At 36.8% G+C, this 25942-nt stretch overlaps 1 protein-coding gene across 1 annotated transcript in view; it reads right to left on the bottom strand.

Annotated features, from left to right (window-relative positions):
• Window positions 1-9987: 9987 nt before the first annotated feature.
• Window positions 9988-25942, bottom strand: part of C8H11orf65 (chromosome 8 C11orf65 homolog) — an 89775-nt gene continuing 73820 nt past the window's right edge. The window contains 4 exon segments of the mRNA XM_030836306.2: window positions 9988-10167; window positions 10169-10191; window positions 12523-12578; window positions 18659-18829. Of these exon segments, the coding sequence (XP_030692166.1) occupies window positions 10039-10167; window positions 10169-10191; window positions 12523-12578; window positions 18659-18829 (379 nt within the window). The 3' untranslated portion in view covers window positions 9988-10038.

Raw genomic sequence — 25942 nt, forward strand, 5'->3', positions numbered from 1 at the left:
AGTTTGATTATTTTGCATGTAGCTGTCCAGTTTTCTCAACACCATTTATTGAAGAGGCTGCCTTTTCCCATTGTGTATTTTTACATCCTTTGTTGTAGATTAATTGACCATAAGTGTGTGGGTTTATTTCTGATCTCTCTATTCTCTTCCATTGATCAGCCTATTTTTATGCCAGTACCGTACTGTTTTGATTACTGTAGCTTTGCAGTATTGTTTGCAGTCAGCAAGCATGATACCTCCAGCTTTGTTCTTCTTTCCCAAAATTGCTTTGGCTATTCTGGATCATCTGTGTTTCCATACAATTTATAGAATTATTTGTTTGGGTTCTGTGAAAAATGCCATTGGTATTTTGATAGGGATTGCATTGAATCTGTAGATTGCCTGTGGTAGTATGGTTATTTTAATAATATCAATTCTCCCAATCTACGAGCACAGTATATCTTTCTATTTGTTTGTGTCATCTCAGTTTCTTTCGTTAATGTCGTATAGTTTTCTGAGTACAGGTCTTTTACCTCCTTGTTTAGATTTTTTTCCTAGATATTTTATTCTTGTTGATGCAATTGTAAATGGAATTGTTTCCTTAATTTTTCTTTCTGAGAGTTTGTTGTTAGTGTATAGCAATGAAACAGATTTTTGCATATTAACCTTGTGTCCTGCAACTTAACTGAATTCCTTTATTAATTCTCATAGGTTTTTGGTGGCATCTTTAGGAATTTTTATGTCTAGTATCATGTCATCTGCAAAAAGTGACAGTTTTACTTTTCCTTTCCAATTTGGATTCCTTTTATTCCTTTTTCTCATGTGATTGCTATGGCTAGGACTTCCAATACTATGTTGAATAAAAATGGTGAGATTGAGCATCCTTGTCTTGTTCCTGATCTTAGAGGGAACATTTTCAGCTTTTCACCATTGAGTATTATGTTGGCTGTAGGTTTGTTGTATATGGCCTTTATTATGTTGAAGTATGTTCCCTCTATTCCACTATGTTGCGGGTTTTTATCATAAATGGATGTTGAGCTTTGTCAAAAGTTCTTTTCTGCATCTATTGAGATGATCATGTGATTTTTATCCTTCAGTTTTTTAATGTGGTGTATTTCATTGATTTGTGGGTGTTGAATTATCCTTGCATCCCTTGAATAAATCCCACTTCATGGTATATGATCCTTTTAGTGTATGGTTGAATTCCACTTAGTAATATTGTGTTGAGGATTTTTGCATCTGTTTTCGTCCGTAATGCCTGTAATTTTCTTTTTTTGTGTTGTCTGTCTGGTTTTGATATCTGGGTGATGCTGGTCTTAGAGAATAAGTTTAGAAGCGTTCCTTCCTCTTCAATTTTTTGGAATAGTTTGAGAAGAACAGGTGTTAACTTTTATTTAAATGTTTGGCAGAATTTACCTGTGAAGTCATCTGGTCCTGGACTTTTGTTTGTTGGGAGGTTTTTTAAAAGTATTGATTCAATTTCATTATTGGTGTTTGGTTTGTTCATATTTTCTATTTCTTCCTGATTCAGTCATGGGAAATTTTACATTTCTAGGAATTTGCCCATTTCTTCTTGGTTGTCCATATTATTGGCATATAATTGTTCATAGTAATCTCTTATGATCCTTTGTATTCCTGTGGTTTTGATTGTAACTTATGATGATTCTGACTAAAGGTTTTATCAATTTTGTTTATCTTTCAAAGAACCACCTCTTAGTTTCATTAATCTTTTCTATTTTTTGTTTTTAGTCTCTATTTCATTTATTTCTGCTCTGATTTTTATGATTTCTCTCCTACTAACTGGGTTTTGTTTGTTCTTCTTTTTCTAGTTCTTTTAGGTCTAACTTTAGGTTGTTTATTTGAGATAATTCTTGTTTCCTGAAGTAGGATTGTATTGCTGTAAACTTCCCTCTTAGATCTGCTTTTGCTGTGTCCCATAGATTTTGGATCATTGTGTTTCTATTTTCATTCGTCTTCGGGTAGTTTTTAATTTCCTCTTTGATTTATTTAATGACACATTGGTTGTCCCTACTAAATACTATGTTACTGTTAGTTTCTCCCTTTATGTCTATTATTATTTGCTTTATATATTTAAGTGTTCCTATGTTGGGTGCATCTATATTTACAATTGTTTTATCTTCTTTTTGGATGGATCCCTATATCATTAAGTAATGTCCTTCTTTGTCTCTTGTTACAGTACTTGTTTTAAAATCTATTTTCTGTGATACAAGTATTGCTGTCCTGGTTTTCTTTTAATTTCCATTTGCATGGAATACTTCTTTCCATCCCATCACTTAGTCTGTGTGTGTCTTTAGATCTGAAGTGAATCTCCTGTAGGCAGCATATATGTGGGTCTTGTTTTTCTATCCATTCAGCTACTCTGTGTCTTTTGATTGGAGCATTTAGTACATTTAAAGTAATTAGTGATAGACATGTATTTATTGTCACTTTGTTAATTGTTTTCTGGTTGTTTTCGTGGTTCTTTTTTTGTTTTTTCTTTTGCCCTCTTTCCTTGTGATTTGATGGCTATCTTTAGTTTTATGTTTAGATTCCTTTCTCTTTCTTGTGTGTCTGTTATTGGTTTCTGGTTTGTGGTTACCACGAAGCTCACATATAACATGGTATAAGTTACATAATCATTTTAGTTGATCTCTTAAATTCAAATGCATTCTAACCAGTCTACATTTTTACTCCCCTATCCCAATGTTTAATGTCTTTGACATCGTACTTTACATCTTTTTGTGTTGTGTATTTCTTTATTTATTGTATATATAGATGGTTTACTACTTTTGTCTTTTAACCTTTATACTAGTTTTATAAGTGGTTGAACTACTACCTTTACTGTGTGTTTCCCTTTACCAGTGAGATTTTTCTTTTCATAATTTTCCTTTTTATAGCTGTGGACTTTCCTTTTCTGCTTAGAGAAGTCCCTATAACATTTCTTTTTTTGTCTTTTCTGGCCATGCCACGTGGCGCGCAGTATCTTAGTTTGCCAACCAGAGATCAAACTCATGCCCCCTGCAGTGGAGGCACAGAGCCCTAACCACTGGACTGGCAGGGAATTCCCTATAACATTTCTTATAAAGCCAGTTTAGTGGTGCTGAACCATTTTAGCTTTTGCTTGTCTTTGAAACTCTTTATCTCCCCTTTAAGTCTGAACGATAGCCATGCCAGCTAGAGTATTCTTGGTTGTAAGCTTTTTCCTTTCATCACTTTGAATATATCATGACACTCCCTTCTGGACTACAAAATTGTTGCTGAAAATTCACCTGATAGCCTTATGGAGATTTCTTTGTATGTTACTAATTGCTTTTCTCTTGCTACTTCTAAGATTCTCTTTAATTTTTACGATTTTACTTTTTTTTTTTAAATTTTTTTCTTTTGGCCATGCCGTGCAGCTTGTTGGTTCTCAGTTTCCCAACCAGGGATGGAACCCAGGCCACAGCAGTGAAAGCCCGGGATCCTAACTCTATGCCACCAGGAAACTCCCTTTGCAATTTTAATTATAATGTGTCTTTGTGCGGACATCTTTGGATCATCTCGTTTGGAACTCTCTGTGCTTCCTGGACTTGAATGTCTGTTTCTTTCCCCTCGTTAGGAAATTTCTCAGTAATTATTTCTCAAATAAGTTCTCTGCCCCTTTCTCTCTTCTTCTAGGACCACTGTAATGCAAATGTTAGTATGTTGTCTTAGAGGTCTTGTAAACTATCCTCATTTTTTTAAATTCTTTTTTCATTTCTCTGTTCAGCTTGGGAATTTCCACTACCATGTCTTCCAGATTGGTGATCCATTCCTCTGTATTATCTAATCTACTATTGATTCCTTCTAGTATATTTTTTATTTCAGTTATCTTATTCGTCAACTCTTTTTGGTTCTTCTTTATATTTTCAAACTGTTCGTTTAAATGGTCATGGTGTTCTCCATTCTTCTCCAGAGTTCATTGAGCACCTTTATGATCTATACCTTGAACTCTTTATCTGGTAGATTCCTTATCTCTACTTTGTTTAGTTCTTTTTCTGATATTTTGTCTTATTCCATTGTTTGGAACATAAATTTCTGTCTTCTCATTTTGCCCAATTCTCTGTGTTTATTTCTATGTACTAGGTAGGTTGGTTACATTTCCCAATCTTCCCAAGCCTTATTTAGGAAACATCCTGTGGGACTCAGCAGCACACTCCTCTCTGGTTAAGAGGTATATGTTCTAGTGTACCCCCTACGTGGGCTGCCTGTGCGCTTCTGTTGTGACGTGGCTGGCCCCAACCCCACTGGCTGCAAGACCATGTCTTGTACGGCGGCTGTGGGCCCACTGGAAGGTGGGGTAGGCTTCCTATGTGGTTGTGTGACTCAGGGGCATTCGGGATTGATGCTGTCCCACTGGTGAGAGAGGCCAGGTCTCCACATGGCTGTCTGTATAGCCGAGGCCTCAGGGTTAGTGCCAGCCTGCTGGTGGACAGGGCCAGGTCCCCAGCACTAATAGGCTAGAGGGAGGATTCCAAAATGGCACTGGTGTTACCAGTACTAGATTAAGCTCCCCAAAATGGCTGATGCCTCCATCCCCAGGGGGAGTCCTGATTGCTTCTTGCCTCTCTGGGAGGTTCTCTAAGATCAGTAAGTGGGTCTGACCCAGGCTCCTTTCAAACTACTGCCTCTGCACTGGGACTCAGAGCATGTGAGATGTTGCATGCACCCTTTAAGAATGGAGTCTGTTTCCTGTAGCCTTCTGGCTCTCCCTAATTTAAGTCCTGTAATTTTCAAAACCAGACACTCTGGGGGCTCATCTTCTCAGTGCAGAATCCCCAGGCTGGGGAGCCTGATGTGGGGCTTGGACCCCTCACTCCTTGGAGAGTACCTCTGTGATACTGATATTCCTTCCATTCGTGGGTCGCTGACCCTGGGTTGTGGTTCCTGACTATACCAAGTCCACCGTTCCTACCTGTCTTACGGCTCCTTCTTTAATGGAAAATCTTTTCTGCTAGTCTTCAGGTCATTCTCACAGATAGTTGCTCTGTAAGTAGTTATCATTTTGGTGTTTTCATGGGAGAAGGTGAGTTCAGAGTCTTCGTACTCCACCATCTTGGCCCTCACATTGTGTTAAATTATTGCAGTGTAAAGCAACATGGACAAGTGGATTTCATAGACATCTCAAACATATTCATGGCATAAAAAGGCCAAGAAACAATGAAAATAATCCTGATGAGTCAATGCCTTCTACTTCTAAGGAAGGCATACCATTGCTGCACAAACTCTTCCTGATATTAGAAGAGCCCGTTTTATGAAGCCAGTATTACCCTGAAGTCAAAAATACAAGAATTACAAGAAGAACAAAACAAAACTGAAGACCAGTATCGTTCATGAATAGATGCAAAAGGCCTTACCAATATTAACAAGTCAATTCCACCAATATAAAAGAGATAATACAACATGACCAAATGTATGAAGTGTTGTACAAAGTGAGTGGGTTTCATAGACCAAAGTGAGCAGGAACAAGGAAGTTATACTGGGCATTGTCAGTTGGTTAGAACAGTTACTTCCCTTATATGGAGCAAAGGGAAGTCTTGGAGCCAGGTTAGGTAATTTTTGCTGAGCAGGAAAGTGCTGATTGGTTGACCTAGGCCTACCTCTTCTGGGAGAGCCGAGCACAGAAATTTAAGTTTTGGTTTACTAACATGGGGCTTAGCATAAGCAACTCCATCTTGGGCATAGTCTGGACACTTTAACCTGGGTATCAAGAAATATTGTTGATGTTTTATACAGATGGCCAATAGGTACATGAAAAGGTGCTCAACATCGCTAATTATTAGAGACATGCAAATCAAAACCACAATGAGGTGCCACCTCACATTGGTCAGAATGTCTATTGTTAAAAAGTCTACAAATAACAAATGCTGGAGAGGGTGTGGAGAAAAGGGAACCCTCCTACACTGTTGGTGAGAATGTAAGTTGGTGCAGCCACTATGGAAAACAGTATGGAGGTTCCTCAGAAAACTAAAAATAGAATTACCACGTGAAATAAAATAGAATTACCAATAGAAATCCCACTCCTGGGCATATATCCAGACAAAACTATAATTCAAAAAGATACATGTACCCCTATGTTCATAGCAGCACTATTCACAAGAGCCAAGACATGGAAACAACCTAAATGTCCATCGACAGATGAATGGACAAAGAAGATGTGGTACATATATACAATGGAATGCTACTCAGCCATAAAAAAAGAACAAAATAATGCCATTTGCAGCAACATGGGTGCAACTAGAGGTTATCATACTAAGTGAACAAAGTCAGAAAGACAAATACCATATGATATCACTTATATGTGGAATCTAAAATATGACACAAATGAACCTATCTATGAAACAAGCAGACTCACAGACATTGAAAACAGACTTTTGGTTACCAAAGGGGAAAGAAAGGTGGGAGGGAGGGATAAATTAGGAATTTGGGATTAACATATACACACTACTATATATAAAATAGACAATCAACAAGGCCCTACTGTATAGTACAGGTAAGTCTACTCAATATTCTGTAATAACCTATATGGGAAAAGAAGCTGAAAAATAATGGATATATGTATAACTGAACCACTTTGATGTAAACCTGAAACTAACACAACATTGTAAATCAACTATATCCCAACATAAAATAAAAATTAAATTAAAAAAGAAAAAATGATAACTTGGACTCTATTAAAATTAAATACTTCTTCTCCTCAAAAGACATCATAAAAAAATGAAAACACCCACAGATTGGCAAAACAGTATCTGGTAAATGGTTTGTTTTTAGACTATATTAAAAAATCTTTTAACACAATATGAAATAAACAATTTAGAATTGGCAAAAGATTTGAATAGATACTTCACCAAAGAAGATACCAAGTGGCAGATAAGCATGTTAAAGATCTTCAATATCATAAGTCATTTAGGAAATGCAAACTAAAATCACAATGAGATGCTATTCACTATACATCCCCTAGAATTAAAACATTTGACAACACAAAGTGACATAAACCAAGTGGAGCTACTTAAGTTCATTGCTGGTGGAAATGCAAAATGGTACAGCCACTTTAGAAAAACAGATTCTTATAAACATTTGCTAAAATGACCATATTATCCAAGGCGATCTACAGATTCAGTGCAATCCCTACTGAATGACCAATGGTGTTTTTCACAGTACTGGACCAAAAATTCTTTAAAGTTGTATGAAAACACAAATAGCCAAAATAATCTTGAGAACAGAGCTGGAGGAATCAGACTCCCTGACTTCAGACTATACTACAAATCTACAGTAATCAAAGCAGTATGGTACTGGCACAAAAAAAGAAATGTAGATCAATGGAGCATGATAGAAAGCCCGGAAATAAACCCAGGCACATATGGTCAATTCATCTACAACAAAGGAGGCAAGAATATACAGTGGAGAAAAGGCAGTCTCTTCGATAACTGGTGCTGGGAAAACTGGACAGCTACATGTGAAGGAATGAAATTAGAACAGTCTCTAACACCAAATATAAAAATAAACTCAAACTGGATTAAAGACCTAAATGTAAGACCGGATAATATAAAACACCTAGAAGAAAACATAAGCAGAACACTCTTTGCTATAAATTGCAGCAATATTTTTTTGGATCCGTCTCCTAGAGTAATGGAAACAAAGCAAAAATAAACAAATGAGACCCAATTAAACTTAAAAGCTTTTGCACAGCAAAGGAAATCCTAACCGAAATGAAAAGACAACCTACAGAGTGGGAGAAGATATTTGCAAACATTGTAACTGACAATTTCCAAACTATATAAACAACTTATACAGCTCAATATAAAAAAAAACCCAATCAAAAAAAATGGGCAGAAGACCTACATAGACATTTCTCCAAAGAAGACATAAGGATGGCCAACAGGCACATGAAAAGATGCTCAACATTGCTACTTATTAGAGAAATGCAAATCAAAGTCAAATAGGTATCACTTCACACCAGTCAGAATGGCCGTCATCAAAAAGTCTACAAATAACGAATGCTGAAGAGGGTGTGGAGAAAAGGAAGCCCTCCTACACCATTGGTGGGAATGTAAACTGGTACAGCCACTATGGAGAACAGTATGGAGGTTCCTTAAAAAACTTATTATAGAACTACCATATGACCCAGCAATCCCACTGCTGGACATATATCTAAAGAAAACCATGGTTTGAAAGGATACTGCACCCCATTGTTCATTGCAGCACTGTTTTCAATAGCCAAGACATGGAAGCAACCTAAATGTCCATCAACAGAGGAATGGATAAAGAAGATGTGATACATATATACAGTGGAATACTAGCCATAAAAAAGACAAAATAATGCCATTTGTGGCAACATGGATGGACCTATCATATTAAGTGAAATAAGTCAGACAGAAATAAATATTATGATATCACTTGTGAATTTTAAAATGACACAGATGAAATTATTTCCAAAACAGAAAGAGACTCAGACTTAGAAAACAAATTTATTTATTTACCAAAGGGGAAGGGGGAGGGATAAATTAGGAATTTGGGATTAACAGATACACACTACTACATATAAAATACACAACAGGGATCTACTGTATAATACAGGGAACTATATTCAACATCTTGTAATAAACTATGGAAAAAGATCTGAAAATATATATATATATATATATATATATATCTGAATCACTTTGATGTACACCTGAAACGTAAAGCAAGTATAGTTCAATAAATAAATAAATAGATATTTAAACATATAGTTATTGTTTACCTCAGCAATTCCACTCTGAGTTATTTCCCAAGAGAAATGAAAATACGTATCCCCATAAAGACTTGTACATGAATGTTCATAGCAGCTTTATCCACAATGATCCCAAGCTGGAAAAAAACAATTGTCCATCAACCTGCTGAATGTTTAAAGAAATTGTGGTATAGCCATGTAATGGAACATTAGCCATTCTAAAAGCAATGAACTACTGAAATATGCAACAAGAATGAATTTCAAAAGCATAATTCTAAAGAAGCAAGACCAAGAAAGACTACATATAGTATCATTCCATTTATGTGACATTTTAGAAAAGGCAGAATTGTAGTGATTGAAAGGAGATCAGTCCCAGGGGAATGGCATGGGATGGGTGGATTGACTGCAAAGATGTACAGTTTGGGGGTGATGGAAATGCATGATACCTTGATTGTGGTGAAAACTGCATAACTATATATATATATATATATATATATATTTGTCAAACTGAGTACTTACAATAGGTGAATGTATATGTAAATTATATGAATAAATCTGATTTTTTTCTTAAATATACATTAGGTCTCTGACTGCTGAATTTTTTATGCTTGGGAGTATAAGCCTCTGGTCTGTTAGGATTGTAGACAGTTACAGTGTGATAAGTGTGATGATGGTTAGTAGTAGAGGGTTTTTATGGGAAGGTACAGTAATTCAGACTTGGAGGGTATGGTAGGCTTTGTTCCTTGACCTAACAGTCATCTCCAGTTTTCTATTCTTCCCACTGTGGAAGCTAAGAGATAGATTTTTGCTTTTCTGGCTCCTTTAGCTAATGGTGCCCCTGTAACCCAGTTTTGTTCAAAGATGCCTAAGCTGAATGGCACCAGGGATTCTAGTAAGGCTTTTGCATTCTAATAAAAGGAGAACTTGCTACACTGCCCTTTTTCTTTTTTTAATGGAGAAAGGGCTCTGCCTGATAGAAATGCACAAATAAAGAATGCTTCAAATAAAGAAGAAAAGCAATCAGACTGAGGGTTTTTTTTGCACCTAAGTATAATATTTTTATTTAAGTATGATTGTTAGAATACTACAGTTTCGCAGAATACCGGGAATAATTTCTACATTTTCCATGGCTACTGTATTCAGTCTGATGTTCTATTTCTGTTTAATCCTCCTTACTTTTAATTGGCCTAGATTCTGTGCCAAGAATATACAAGTCATTCCAGCCAGAATAAACTATCTCTGATGGAATCAGGGCTTGAAGGGTTAAAGCTCAGAAAAGAAATTATAGTTTATAATTATATATTTTTATATTTTTTATATAGTTATAATTATATTCCATAAGTGGAATCAGGCCTTAGTCTAGTAAAAGTTGGTCCTTCATAAATATTGTCAAATGAAGTAACTTCTTGTGTTCCCATTTCCTCTTCCAGTATATCTTTATAGTCATATTTTTTTTTCCTGTGCTTGCTCAAACCTGAAACCTAGAGAGGAATGACAAATATTTAGAAAGATGCAAGATATGACAGGATATAGACTTATTCAATATGCTACTGCATTCCAGGTAAGGTCTATTCCACATTCCTTCTCACCACTCTTAGAGCAGATATCTTTATATCCTATTTAACCGAAACCGAAATAAATGTCCCAAATTCTGAGGTCATCCTACTTTTCACTACCATATTTTATTGTCCATCTTTACAAAAGGTTCTGTAGGATCTGGGTTTGGGGTTTGACCTACTACTAGCTAGCTCTGTAATTTTTTTTTTTTTTTTTGCTAGCTCTGTAATTTGAAGCAAGTTATTTAACCTTTGTCTCAATGTCCTCATCTATAAAGGGGATAGATGGGGATAATAATAGCACATGCCTCAGCATATTTTTGTGAGAACTAAGTGTGATGGTGCATGTAAAGAACTTGGCATTTAGTTAGTACTCCACAATTAACTATTAGCTAACAGTTCTTTATTCACAAATGAAGAGAAGCCATTTCTGTCCCTACAGCTAAAGTTTCCAAATTCTGGATTTGATTTCCTCATGCTTCTTGAAGAAGTGGCACACATTCCCTCCTCTTTTCAATGCCAGCATCTTCAATATATCACCTTGTACTGCCTTCAGTTATGATGCAGATCTCCATTACTTAAAATAATTTTCACTTGCTCTTATGCTCCTTCCAATTACCATGCTGTATCTTTCCTTCTTTTCACAATAATCTTTTAGCTCAGTAATTTATATTATCTGCTTCCATTTTTGTACTTGTCATTCCTTTCAAGTACAAAATTCCTGCCATTGAGACTCTACTATGTTCTACACATTGGGAACTCAGTAGCAAACAAAACAAATAACTTCCTGCCCTCAAGTGATGACAGTTGCCTAAACCTGTTCTCCAGAAGGCCATCAACTGCATTAAACCCCTGAAGTGGAAACCACAGTGTGTTTGAGGACCAGGCTAGATGCCAGTGATGCCGGGTTGTGAGCCAGGGGGAGAGAGTGGGACATGATAAGGGTGGAAAGCTAGACCAGCCTCCAATAAAGATGTTAAAAAAAAAAAAAAAAAAAAGCATGGGTTCTAGAGCTACCTAGTCTCAATTCAAATCCTGGCCCTCACAGTAACTGACCTTGAGCAAGTAACTTGGCATCTCTTTGCTTGTCTGTAAAATGTAGGTAATAGAACCTGTCTCGTTGGGTTGTTCTGAAGATCAAATGAATCAATTTTATAAAACACTCTAAGACAGCACTTCCACATGGTAATTGCTAAAGAAGAGTTTGTTAAATAAGTGTTTTGTTTTAATTATGCTGATTTAAATTTGTAGATCACTGTCTGTTGTGTGGGGAATGGACTGGAGGAGTATAAGTTTAGAGACCATTGCAGAAGCCTGCAGAGGGATGATGGCAACTTGGACTGTGGTGGTGGCAATGAGTTGGAAATAAGTGGATAGGTTCAAGCTAATAATAGTTAACATTTATAGAGTATATACTATGTGCCAAGCACTATTCTATGCTCTTTACATATATTATCTCTTATTACCTCACAACAATATATGAGCTAGGTACTATTGTTATTTTCATTTTATAGATGAGGAAACTGACCAAGTAACTGGCCCAAGATCATACAGACAGTAAACAGTAGAGCCCAAAATCAAAACCAGGCAGTTATGAATCAGCACTCCATAATTATAACCTCTTTGTTTTACTGCCAATCACAGATGACAGTGGGACAGAACTCATACACTCAGATTATATGAAAACTATAATTAGGCTTTGGCTATGTTAGAATTATTGGTACTTCTGGAATAGCATTTGTTTTGCCAAGTGAAGTTTGCTCATTAAAAATTATTACCGAGGGCTTCCCTGGTGGCGCAGTGGTTGAGAGTCCACCTGCCGATGCAGGGGACAAGGGTTCGTGCCCCGGTCCGGGAGGATCCCGCATGCCGCGGAGCGGCTGGGCCCATGAGCCATGGCCGCTGAGCCTGCGCGTCCGGAGCCTGTGCTCCGCAACGGGAGAGGCCACAGCAGTGAGAGGCCCGCATACCGGAAAAAAAAAAAATTACTGAAACATGATATGCAACATTTTAAAAGGAGAATTCATTTTTTTAAAAAAACCATGTTATCCAACTCTAAATAAAATAGAAAATTTCCTTCTATTCCCAAATAACAATTTTATGTATAAAGGCAAAAATGACTTGGCAAATTTATTTATGTCTATATACTGTGCAGAGTGCTGAAGTGTTTGTTAGGTGCTTAGAAATGTGTACATGTCTGGAAAGTATTGTTTTTGTTTATAAGAATTTCCCATTATTGCTAAAAAAAACACCTACTTTTGAAGTTAGCTGAAGAGTTGCTTGTAGCAATTTCCTTCCAGTTGGCAATGTACCTAAGCACATTACATAGACATTCATTAAATTAAATTGATTTATTAGTAAGTAATAAATTGATTCATTAGTACATACTTAGACTACTTCTAAAATTCTATTTTATCTATGAAATCTTAGATTAATGGTGACAAATTCACTAGTCCAAATGTTTAATTTCATTTTTTTTTTTTTTCAGTATGAGGGCCTCTCACTGTTGTGGCCTCTCCCATTGTGGAGCACAGGCTCTGGACGCACAGGCTCAGCGGCCATGGCTCACGGGCCCAGCCGCTCCGCGGCACGTGGGTGGGATCTTCCTGGACTGGGGCACAAACCCATGTCCCCTGCATCGCCAAGCCCAAATGTTTAATTTCTTGACTTTCCCACCTCCAAGTAGCTCTCATGCACCTAAGGCAACCCATAGGACAAGGAGTTGGAGGAGTTATGAAAATGGTGCCTACCATCTACCACGTTGGTGCCCTTTGGCCTCCCACCAGCACATGTCTCCTCATTTTATCCCGTTCCATTCCTGCTAGATCATATCCTCAACTGAGTGACAACTAAGATGTTAGTTAACTTCTAAATTAAAAGTACGAATGGAAAACTCTGAGAGGAAAAAAGTCATGGGAAAACTACAGCAACAAAACCTTCTCCTTGGTTCTGGATTGCCAGACCTACTGTCTCTGACGTATACATTTAAATCATTTGGTTTATGATCTTATTAGAGAAATGGTGCTGTCTTTGCTGTGTCCAGTAAACATGAGATCATATTCAAGCAGGGTACATGCAGTTGCCATTTCAGTTCCCTAAACAGAGACTGAAATAGGGAGACAGATGTAGCCCGAGAAGAGGTAGATAGGGAAGGACAAGTATGATGAACTAAGAAGATGAGAGAAAGCTCCGAGGCCCAGGTTTCCTGTGACTTATTGCATCATATTTTGGTCTCTGTATCCCCCTTTCCCAAGCCTCCTTTCTTACAACTGTACCCAAGAAATCAGGTAAGGAGTTGATCACAGCAGGTGCTAAAATGAAGCTGGCTGAGAAAGGAAGAGGAGGATTAAAATTGTCATGTAATTCAGAAAACACTGATTTTCATTTGAATTATTTTACTTTTGTTAACTTTGTATTCCTGAATTTTTTTGTTATGAGAAGGTATATATTATGCAATGGTGTTTAATTGTAATAAAATACTGTGTCTAAGTCAGCTCGTTCTTGTTACTGCTACCTCTTGTTACTCCAAGAACTTTATTCTGTGGCCTTAAATGAGATAGTGCTGGGTCACTGTTAAGTGAAAAGATGCAAGGTAATAGCAGGTGGTTTAAACCCTTTCCAGGACCTCTTAGTTGACAGTTCAATCTGGCTTAACCTTAAATTTAGGCAGACTTTGTGCTTTCAGTGGTTGCTCAGGAGCACTATGAATAGTGGGTGTCAATAATTCTGCTTCCTTAGATTCATATACTGAAAGATTTTCATTCCACCTTCAAGTTACCAAGATAAAGGACCTTTGATCAATTGTATGCTAAACCCTGATAGTCTGGGGCAAAAACTTATGCCATATTTAAGGTTGATCACTGACCCTGCTTTACCTGAGATCAGGATATGAATTTATTCAATTGTTAAAAAAGAACTTCTCATCAGGAAAATGACAGCAGTAGCCAATGAGAAATCAAAGCTTTACAAATAGAAGCAACAATCTGATTATAGCCTTATCATGCTGTTTATATAATAGAGCTGATCTAAGAAATTTTTTTTTAGATACTAGCAAAGTAAAGTATATGTGGACTCTACCGTGGATCCCTCAGGAGTATAAATTTAATACCTTAATGGCCTGGGGAAAGTCCCTAGCCAGAGTGGCAACATAACTACCTGTCTTAGAAATCAAAGGGGCAGCTTCAGACATAGAAACTACCCACTGAGAGCTCTCACCAACAGGGTTAATAGAACGTCAGGAAATTATTTAAGATACCCCAGCTGCTGATGACTTAATGGGTTATGTTAAATTTCACATGCAGTTTGAAAAATATGAAGATCCTAGAAGAGGAACATCCATCTCGCTAGAGAATATACCCCTGAAAATGCATCAGGCTGAATGCCAGCAGTAGGCAGAGTAGCCACTATGTGGCATTGTAGGTGACTCAGTAACAGCAATGCAGGCATTGCTTTATGTTCTAAGCACCTACAGCAATGTATCTCTGGATACTACAGAATTTGCAACAGTACTCATCAGTGTCCTTGAGTCTAAGAGTGAAGTTGGCTCTATCCAATCCATTCTTCAAAATTATAATAATATTGTACTCAATTGATATTGTTGCCCTGTGCATCTGAAGTTGTACATGGTTTCTTCCCAGGAGAGCATCCATCTGTCATAACAAGGGGCTAGCACAAAAGCCTTTGGGAAGAAACTGGTTTGTATCATTCAATATCAGTGTTCAACACATGTATGTCATTCTAATGGTCCAACTATCAAAAACTGTTTATAGATTTTGAAGGATACTCTCCAAGGAATTAGTGGCTACCAATTCTTCTGAAGGGAAAAATGACTTTGAAATTCTCATCAAATAAGGTATTATAAAGCCAGTTACAAATATCTAGACAACTACAAAGATCTAAGAGGGAAGTAGACTGTGGAGACCATAAATACACTGGGAAGAAGGTGCTGTCCTAATGTCTGCTCTCAGCTAGGGGAAGGTCTTTGCAAATTCTTGTCTTGCCTGAGATAATCAGTAGGCTGTGGTCAGTAATACTACTGAAATATTCCCAAATAATCATGCTGGATTCCATTTGAAATTTTTGTTGTCTAGAGATCAGTAGAAAAACTTGCTTTCTAACAATTCCAAGTGGGTGCCAAATTATGCTCAAGTCAGAGAACGAACTGATAGAGGTTGTACATAATTTGGAAACATGAGGTATCTGCATTTTTTATTTATTTATTTTATTTTTATTTATTTATTTACATCTTTATTGGAGTACAATTGCTTTACAATGTTGTGTTAGTTTCTGCTGTATAACAAAGTGAACCAGCTATATGTATACATATATCCTCATATCCCCTCCCTCTTGCACCTCCCTCCCACTCTCCCTATCCCCCCCTCAGGTGGTCACAAAGCACCTAGGTGATCTCCCTGTGCTACGCAGCTGCTTCCCACTAGCTATCTGTTTTACATTTGGTAGTGTATATATGTCCATGCCACTCTCTCACTTCATCCCAACTTACCCTTCCCCCTCCCCGTATCCTCAAGTCCATTCTCTACGTCTGCGTCTTTATTTCTGTCCTGCCCCTATGTTCATCAGAACCATTTTTTTAGATTCCATATATATGTGTTAGCATGCAGTATTTGTTTTTCTCTTTCTGACTTACTTCACTCTGTATGACAGACTCTAGGTCCATCCACCTCACTGCAAATAACTCGATTTTGTATCATTTTATGTCTAATATTCCATTATATATATGTGCCACATCTTCTTTATCCATTCATCTGTCAATGGACACTTAGGTTGATTCCAGGTCCTGGCTATTGTAAATAGTGCTGCAATAAACATTGGGGTACATGTCTCTTTTTTGAATTACGGTTTTCTCAGTAGTGGGATTGATGGGTCATATGGTTGTTCTATTTTCAGTTTTTTAAGGAACCTCCATACTGTTCTCCATAGTGGCTGTATCAATTTACATTCCCACCAACAGTGCAAGAGGGTTCCCTTTTCTCCACACCCTCTCCAGCATTTATTGTTTGTAGATTTTTTGGTGATGGCCATTCTGACCAGTGTGAGATGTTACCTCATTGTGGTTTTGATTTGCATTTCTCTAATAATTAGTGATGTTGAGCATCCTTTCATGTGTTTGTTGGCAATCTGTATATCTTCGTTGGAGAAATGTCTATTTAGGTCTCACCATATCAAAGCTAGATGTATTTATCCCATTACATATAGAGTATATGATACCAAAAAACCACTTCAAGTTTTCCTGGTTTATTCTGTTTTTATCCTTTTCTCCATGAAGGGAAGCCATTAGGAATCTTCTTCACCTACCAGAGAAGGGTGTTAGGGGATGATAGTGGGGAAAGTCTTGTGTAGACTGAGATGCTCATTTATTTCTTCCCTTTGAACTGAATTGTTTTATTCTTTTGTATTCCAGTAGTGATAGAATATAGGTTACTGGGTGTGGATTATTTTGTAATCTTTCACTGAAGCTAGCTGGCCCTTTGCTGAATTAGCCAACTGTATAAGGCAAAGGCAGAGCAGGATTTCAAAAGCTTTCCTGAGAGAATTCTCTATCCTGCCCTCATAAGCTCATTCAAAATGGACCTCCCCTACCTCTCTCTCCTTTCTTTACCATCTTAGGAAAGGAAAAAGTACAGCATTATGACTCCTTTCTTTGGATGTCATTTCTTGCATCATTATTACCATCTGTATGTATTCAGTGCCTCAGAAACCACAAATGTACTGTCTATAAGGAATCCCAGTACTATGCTCTGGACAAGATATTGGGGTTATTGAGTCATAAAATCTTTTCACTATTTATTAAAAAAATATTTTAGCACATCTACTATGGGTGATTAGCTCTTTATTCCTTCTTATCTTTCTTTTTTATTTTTATTTTAATTTATTCTTCCCATAATTATCTTTTTTTCTATTATTCTTGTTTTCTCATTTTCCTTTTTTCTTAGTCATTCTTTCCCTTTTTTCTTTGTTTCTCTTATCTTTCCTTTTCTCATTGTTCTCTACTTCCTCTGGCCTCTTTTTTCTGGTCTATTTTTCAATGGTGGTCAACCTAATTTTTCCTATTTCATGTTCTTATCTCCCTCTTCCAAATGTCTTCCTTTTTCTTATGTTTCTTTACTTACACCATCTTTGTTTTATTTTTCCTTCCTCTTCATCCATGCAGTGTTCACATTCTTTATTGTAGCTGAGTAAATAGTGAATATTTTTAAAGCTTTATTGAGATATAATTCACATCCCATAAAATTTGCCCATTTAAAGTGTACAATTCAATGGCTTTTTAGTGTATTCACAGAGTTGTGCATTCATCACCACAATCAATTTTAGGACATTTCATTACTCCAAAAAGAAACTTCATACCCCTTAGCCATCACTTCCCAATCCCCACAAATCTCTAAGCCCTAGGCAACCACTAATCTACTTTCTGTCTCCATATAATTTGCCTATTCTGGACATTTCATATAAATGGAGCCATACAATAAGTGGTCCTTTGTTATTGGCTTCTTTTACTAAGAAGGTTCATCAGTGTTGTAGCACGATCAGCATTTCTTTTTATTGCCAAATAATATTCCATTGTATGGATATATCACATTTTAATCATCAGCTGATGAATAGATTGTTTCTAATTCTTTGTTATTATGAATAATGATATTATGAATATTCATGTACAAGTTTTTATGGACATGTGTTTTCATTTCTCTTGTGTATATACTGAGGAGTAGAAATGCTGGCTTGTATGGCAACTCTATGTTTAACCATTTGAGGAACTGCTGGATTGTTTTCCAAAATGGCTATACCATTGTACATTCCCACTAGCAGTATATAAAGGCTCCAATTTCACCACATCCTTGCCAACACTGGTACTATATGTCTTTTTAATTATAGCTATCTTTGTGGGTATGAAATAGGATCTTATTGTGGTTTTGATTTGCATTGCCCTGATGACTATATGAAGTATTTTTAAATTTCCATCACACAAAATAGCCTAAAAATGTTTTTCAAGGGCCGAAGTATGTCACTGAAAAATTATAATTTTTTAATGTCCCACACAGGAAGATTGGTGAATACAGGCTGAGGAAATTCTTTATATTATTAATTTCATGTTCTTAGCCTTGTTTCTATATCCCAAAGTAAGAAGTAAAGCAGACTTAGACTAGGCATAAGAATAAAGTCTGTTAATAAAGAACACCCAAATATATTTTTCTTTTTTCTACTTTTAGATCATCCCTTTTTTATCTTTCTCCCTCATTTCCTCTTATTTTCTTTCTAGACAGATAATAAATATTCAAGTTGTTTTTTTGAAGATTCAACATGGGAGTAGGAAATATTAGAAAGAAAAATATCTGATGTCTGCCCTCGCTCCCCAAGAATAGCAACATGTACTTACTCATCAAAGTTGAGTGTGTTTGTCCAGTTCAGCACTTCATCCACTTCCCATTCCATCACAGAATCTATTCCACCATCTTCGATAGCTCTTATTAGCCCTTTTGTTGCTGTATGAATTAAACCTAGAGTTTCATGATTTGTTGACTTACCCTCCAGGTTTCCTGTGTAGTACCTACATAGAGGAAAGGAAGGGAGATATAAATCCTTTGAAATATGTGACTGCTAGTGGATGCAGTTAATCTGTATTATTGCTGTGAAACTATTTACAAAGTAAACCAAGTTTTCATCCAATTTAATTCAAATACTGTTAAGCCAAGTTTTATGTGATGGCATCGTCTGGAAAAAACAAAAGAACTTAATCAGCCACACTAACCAGAGAAGCCTCATTTCAAAATCACCTCTCAGTAAGTTGTACTGTTGTGATACAAAGAAAAGCTAAGTATTAAATCACTGAATCATAGAATTATAGAGTCAAAGGATCTTGGAGATAACTACCCCAATTGTTTCATAGGTGATGCAATAAATCCTGGAAGAGTAACCTTTACAAAGTCATGTGGCTAATGGCAGATAGGATGCAAGAAGGGAAGGGGAAAAAGGAACGAGAGTAAGAGGTAAAAGGAAGAGTGATATTAACATCTTCTTTTGTGTCAGGTACTTTTTATACATAATTTTTAATTCTCTTTAAAAAGATAGCTTTTTAGTTTTTTTGTCACAGTTATTTTTATTCCCATTTTATGAATGAGAAAATTGAGACTTGGAAAAGTTAAGAAATTGTTCAAGATCATGTAAGTAGTAAACATGTATACATCAGAACCAGTATTCAAATCTGACTCCAAGTCCAGACTCCTTTGGTACACTGTTCTATCTTATATTAATCTGAGCACATAAATGAATGCACCCACCAAACATGAGCTAAGTAGAGAGAAGTTAGTACCAGGAATATTAAAATATACTGGGGTTTTTGGTTTGTTTGTTTGTTTTCCATTTTAAGGTCTACATTGGTATTCCTTTCTAAAGGTTAACCTATTCTGAAATTTTGTATTAATTTATTAATTTGACACTCATTTATTGGAAGTGGCTTAGAGGTGGTGTAGAACAAGGACTGGTATCAAACTACCTGGCTTTGAATCTTGCTTCTGTAATTTACTAGCTATATAATGTTTGCCAAATAAGCTAGCCTTTCTGGGCATGTGTCCTCTTCCTTCAAATGGTGATCATAATACTACCACCTCTGCCTATGTTATCTTCTAGGAGTTTTATGGTTTTAGATCTTACATTTAGGTCTTCAATCCATTTTGAGTTCATTTTTGTGTATGGCATAAGGAAATGTTCTAATCTCATTCTTTTACTTGGAGCTGTCCAGTTTTCCCAGCACCACTTATTGAAAAGACTGTCTTTTCTCCATTGTACATTCTTTTCTCCTTTGTTGTGGGTTAATTGACTGTAAGTGTGTGGGTTTATTTCTGGGCACTCTATTCTGTTCCATCCATCTATGTGTCCGTTTTTGTGCTAGTACCATACTGTTTTGATTACTGTAGATTTGTAGTATAGTTTGAAATCTGGGAGAGTGATACCTACAGCTCTGTTCTTCTTTCTCAAGATTGCTTTGGCAGTTAGGGGTCTTTTGTGGTTCCATATAAATTTAGGATTATTTGTCCTAGTTCTGGGGAAAATGTCTTGGGTATTTTGATAGAGATTGCATTAAATCTGTAGATTGCTTTGGGTAGTATGGTCATTTTAACAATACTAATTCTTCCAATCCAAGAACATAGTATATATTTCCATTTTTTTTGTATCATTTTCAAATTCCTTCATCAGTGTTTTACAGTTTTTAGAGTATAGGTCTTCACCTCCTTGGTTAAGTTTATCTCTAGGTATTTTATTCTTTTTGATGCAGTTTTATATAAGTTATAGCAGGTGTTTTGGATATGTCTCCTAAGGTAAAAAAAATAAAGTCAAAAATAAACAAATGGGGGCTTCCCTGGTGGTGCATTGGTTGAGAGTCCACCTGCCGATACAGGGGGCACGAGTTCGCACCCTGGACTGGGAGGATCCCACATGCCGTGGAGTGGCTGGGTCCATGAGCCATGGCCACTGAGCCTGTGTGTCCAGAGCCTGTGCTCTGCAACGGGAGAGTCCACAGCAGTGAGAGGCCCACATAACGCAAAAAATAAAAATAAAAAAATAAAAAATAAATAAACAAATGGGACTTAATTAAACTTAAAATCTTTCCACAGCAAAGAAAACTATCAACAAAATGAAAAGGCAACCTACTGAATGGGAGAAAATATTTGCAAATGATATGACTGATAAGGGATTAATATCCAAAATATATAAACAGCTCATACAACTCAATATCAAAAAAACAAACAATGCAATTTAAAAAAAGAACAGAAGATCTGAATAGACATTCTTCCAAAGAAGACATACAGGTGGCTAACAGGCACATGAAAAGATGCTCAACATCACTAATCATTCAAGAAATACAAATCAAAACCACGATGAGATATCACCTCACACCTGTCAGAATGTTGATCAAAAAGTCTACAAATAACAAATTTTGGTGAGGATGTGGAGAAAAGGGAACACTTGTACAAATGTAAACTGATGCAGCCACTATGGAAAACAATATAGAGGTTCCTCAGAAAACTAAAAATAGAACTACGATATGATCCAGCAATTCCACTGCTGGGTATATATAATCCAAGTAAAATGAAAACTCTAATTTGAAAAGATACATGCATCCCAATGTTCATAGCAGGGTTATTTACAATAGCCAAGATATGGAAGCAACTTAAGTGTCCAAAGTGAGAGAGTGGCATGGACATATATACATTACCAAACATAAAATAGATAGCTAGTGGGAAGCAGCCGCATAGCACAGGGAGATCAGCTCGGTGGTTTGTGACCACCTAGAGGGGTGGGATAGGGAGGGTGGGAGCGAGGGAGATGCAAGAGGGAAGAGATATGGGAACATATGTATATGTATAACTGATTCACTTTATTATAAAGTAGAAACTAACACACCATTGTAAAGCAATTATACTCCAATAAAGATGTTAAAAAAACCAAACAAACAAATGAATGGATAAAGAAGATGTGGTATATATATATATATATATATATATATATATATATATATATATATATATATACAATGCAATATTAGCCATAAAAAAGAATGAAATTCAACTGTTTGCAAAAAGATGAATGGACCTAGAGAGTATTATGCTAAGTGAAATAAGTCAGACAGAGAAAGACAAATACTCTATGTTATCACTTATATGTGGAATCTAAAAACTAAAACAAGTGAATGTATATAACAAAAGAGAAACAGACCCACAGATATAGAGAACAAACTAGTAGGTTACCAGTGAGGAGAGGGAAGGGGGAGGGGCAACGTAGGGGTAGGGGATTAAGAGAGACAAACTACTATGTATAAAATAGATAAGCAACAAGGATATATCGTACAGCACAGGAAAATATAGCCATTGTTTTATAATAACATTAAATGGAGTATAATCTTTAAAAATATTGAATCACTATGTTGTACACTTGAAACTAATATAATATTGTAAATCAATTATACTTCAAAAAAATCCACTACTTCCTCCTAGCTTTCTTGAGAGGTTTAGAAGTGTAAATCCCTGTAAAGCATTTAGGACAAAGACTAGCACATAGTAAACATTCAATAAAAGAAGGCTTATATAATCCTGTGGCAAGAAATAGGACAGTGACAAGATATGTCCCTGCACTCATGAAGTTTCTGCTTTGTCAGACTTTAAATGGATATAATCCATGAGATTAAAAAAAAAGGAACAGCATCCAGGTTTCCAGCTCTAATCTTAGGTGTTTGTATATTTGGGAAGGTAAAACACGGAGGAATTCATAAAAAATGCATTCACCCCCAGCCTTCCAGCATTTTTGATTTCTAAATGCATTTTTGTTGTGGCATGAGAATTAATTAATAAATCTGGGCCACTGGGTACCATCATTCGTTCATTCATTCATTTAAAACATGGGTGTCTATTATGTTCAGGGAATAGAGAATATCTATTTTTGCTCTCATACTTTGCTGAAAGAGAATTATAAAACTTATTTCAATAATGTAATTCTGTTTTGAACTCTTTAAAAATTAGTCACTATTGAGTGGTCTATAATAGTCATAAAACAAGTTAGCAAGTACGAACAGAATTTCAAATACAATAGTGATCAGAAATAAAGATCGCTTTATAATACTCATAACTTGTTTTATAAATAGAGTGGTATTTTAAAAGGAAAACAAATACAATACAAAATTTGACTATAAATAATATTGCAATATATTCACTTTAAAATGTTCTCATATTTTTTCTAAACTAAAAAATTTAATGTTTAAATTTTTAAATTAAACTTTTTCTAAATATCATGACAGGGAGAGAAGTTTAAATGCAAAGACCTAGTAAGAACCAAGGTTGAAATTGGAAATGAGGTCAAGGAGAGCTAAGATCTGTAGGTACACAGGAAAGGAACAGATGTGAAAATCAGAATTCTTTTAGTAAGACAGAGGTTAAAAAAAATCAAGGTTTTGTTGATTTTGTTAACTGTTGATTCTCAGCAACAGTCAAATGGAAGGGTTTAAATGCCATCAATTACCAAAGCACACAAAGTAAAATTTCTCATTCATCCCCTGCAACCTTACAAAAAGGAAATGACACTCAGCCATAAGGATTAATGCATTCATTCATTCAGCAAGCAAGTAACATATATTCATTAAGCATCTACTGTGTCTGAGGCCCAGTGCTAATTAAGAAATAGAACAGAATCTCTGTTCTTTAGGCACTAAAAGTCCTAGTGGAGATGGCAGACAAATATACAGATAATTGCAAAAACATGACAATTGAGTATATAGAAGATCTATGGGGCACATCAAAAGGAAGTGCTTAACTATGTCTAGGTATGTCAGGAAAGGCTTCAGAAGGAGATATTTGAGCCAAGTATCAAAAGATGAAGATCTTGTTGCCATGTAGCTGGAGCCAGAAAAGAGCAACCTAAGGATAAAGAATATCATGTGGGATGTAGGTGATGGGGATTCCCTAACATGTTTCAGGTAAGGAAATGATTTATGTTTTAAAAAATCACCTCTGTCTTTATAGAGAGATGGAGAAGATATTAGAGACAAAGAGACCAATTAGGGCTTCCCTGCTGGCGCAGTGGTTGGGAGTCCGCCTGCCGATGTGGGGGACACGGGTTCGTGCCCCGGTCTGGGAGGGTCCCATGTGCCGCGGAGCGGCTGGGCCCGTGGGCCATGGCTGTTGGGCCTGCGCGTCCGGAGCCTGTGCTCCGTGACGGGAGAGGCCACAGCAGTGAGAGGCCCGCGTATCGCAAAAAAAAAAAAAAAAAAAAGAGACCAATTAGAAGGACTTGGCAGGTGAAGTAGAGTTGAGAATGATGAGATGCTACAGTGGGGAGTGAGAGAAATGTCAGACTTGGGAGATACTTTGGAAGCACAGTTAATAGAACCTAATGACAGATTACACGTAAGAGCTTATGAAAGGTAAGAAGGCTAGGACAACATCTACATTTCTGGCTTGGTTGACTAGATAAGCTGAGGCCAGGAGGAATACTGAAAGGAAACCACTTTTATGATGCGAAAGATAAGAAATTCAGTTTTGGACCTGTTGAGTTTGAGATGGAAATGGCCATATAATTAGAAATACAGAGCTCAGTTATGGATGAGGATTGTTTTGAGAATAAATAAACATAGGAAAGAGAGAAGAAATAAAAAAGATTATTATTCATGTGCATTGGCTTATTACTAGATGGCTCCCAGCTGGTGCTATACCTGAGCTTCAGCAAGTCTTACCGCCATTCTGTCAAAGCCAGCTGTTTCTAGGTAACGATGAGTGTATTTTGTTGTTCTGAGCCCATTACCACAATTCCTTTGCTGTACATGGGTCTCCTGGTTGTAGATAATGTTGTATGTAATAAAATGATGATGGATAAGGCATTCTATAATGAATGGTATTGCCATCCCTGTAACCCTGGCCACTTTGGGCAATCACTGAGTAGTGGCGGAAAATGCTGACATCCACGGGATGGATCATCTTATCCGTCTGATTACTGACAGCTTTTTGCCTTATCTAAGCCCTTTGGAGGACATTCACAAGGACGCCAATATATTTAGTGCCCATTCTGAGTATATCTCTCCCCAGACCTAATCACGTTTTCCAACTTATTTCCAAGTCCCCAATCAGCTGAGAAACTTTTAGCTACTGCCCACAGTCAATAAGATCCCAACCCCCCTTGTATATGAAGTGGAGCTTCCTCCAGTTGTGCTCACTGGGAGAATATCCTTTCACCATTTTCTGGGCCAATTGAGGGATTGTAATCTAGTGACTATCTGGTTTTGGATGTTGCCAGCATCCTGTGCAGATCCACAGTGAATTAGACCTAATATACTCTCCCTCTGTTAACATGTCACAAGTGACTCCTCATGAAGCCAGAAGTATGGAGATGAACAGGAGTCAATGTAGCATAAGTAGGTGTTGAAGAAGTCTGGGCCACCTGCCCATACAGCTTACCTTTGGGCTTCTGGACCTTCTCAGACCCATTCTCATATATATACATCTACTTTATACTGAAATGATGCTGTATACTCTGTTTTACGGTTCAATGGATTAGATAAAATCCGAGTCAGTTCATAATCACATAGCACTTGGTATCCTACTGACAAGCTTCCAGTCTCTACCAGGACCCAGTAGCAAGCCTGGAACAAATTTTCAAATAATTTTTGACAGAGACGGGCACTACCTTCCTCCTAAACCCTAGAGGTGTGTGCTATGATCTTCCTATTAGGGCTCTTTAGAAGCTCCATACAGTTTTTCACTGTCTGCCAGAGACATTTCCAATACTGTTGGGACTGCTGGGCTATAAAGCCCAAGTGGTAGGGCAGCTTGACCACATTGTGAACCTGCTATCATGTTTTTTCTTACACCATGTCCCACTGGCACCTGCTAGCCTTATTAATTACCTAGTAAATGGGTTGGAGCAGCATGTTCAAATGTGGTATATTTTACCTCCCAAATCCAGAGAGTGTTGTGTGTCTTCAAGGTGCAAGGTACAGAATCTTGTCTCTCACTTTAGAAAGGATATCCCAAAATGTTTATAAGGTTCATCTATGTGACAGACCCTTAACTTTTTGCCGAGTTTATCTCCCTCCTTCTAGTGTGTATTTGTCCTGTTAAGTCATCTAGGGAGTTGTCATTTTCTACTCACCATGGTCAATCAGTATAAGGTCACCAGC

This window comes from Globicephala melas, chromosome 8 (genome assembly GCF_963455315.2).
Source record: "Globicephala melas chromosome 8, mGloMel1.2, whole genome shotgun sequence".
NCBI classification, from domain to species: Eukaryota; Metazoa; Chordata; class Mammalia; order Artiodactyla; family Delphinidae; genus Globicephala; species Globicephala melas.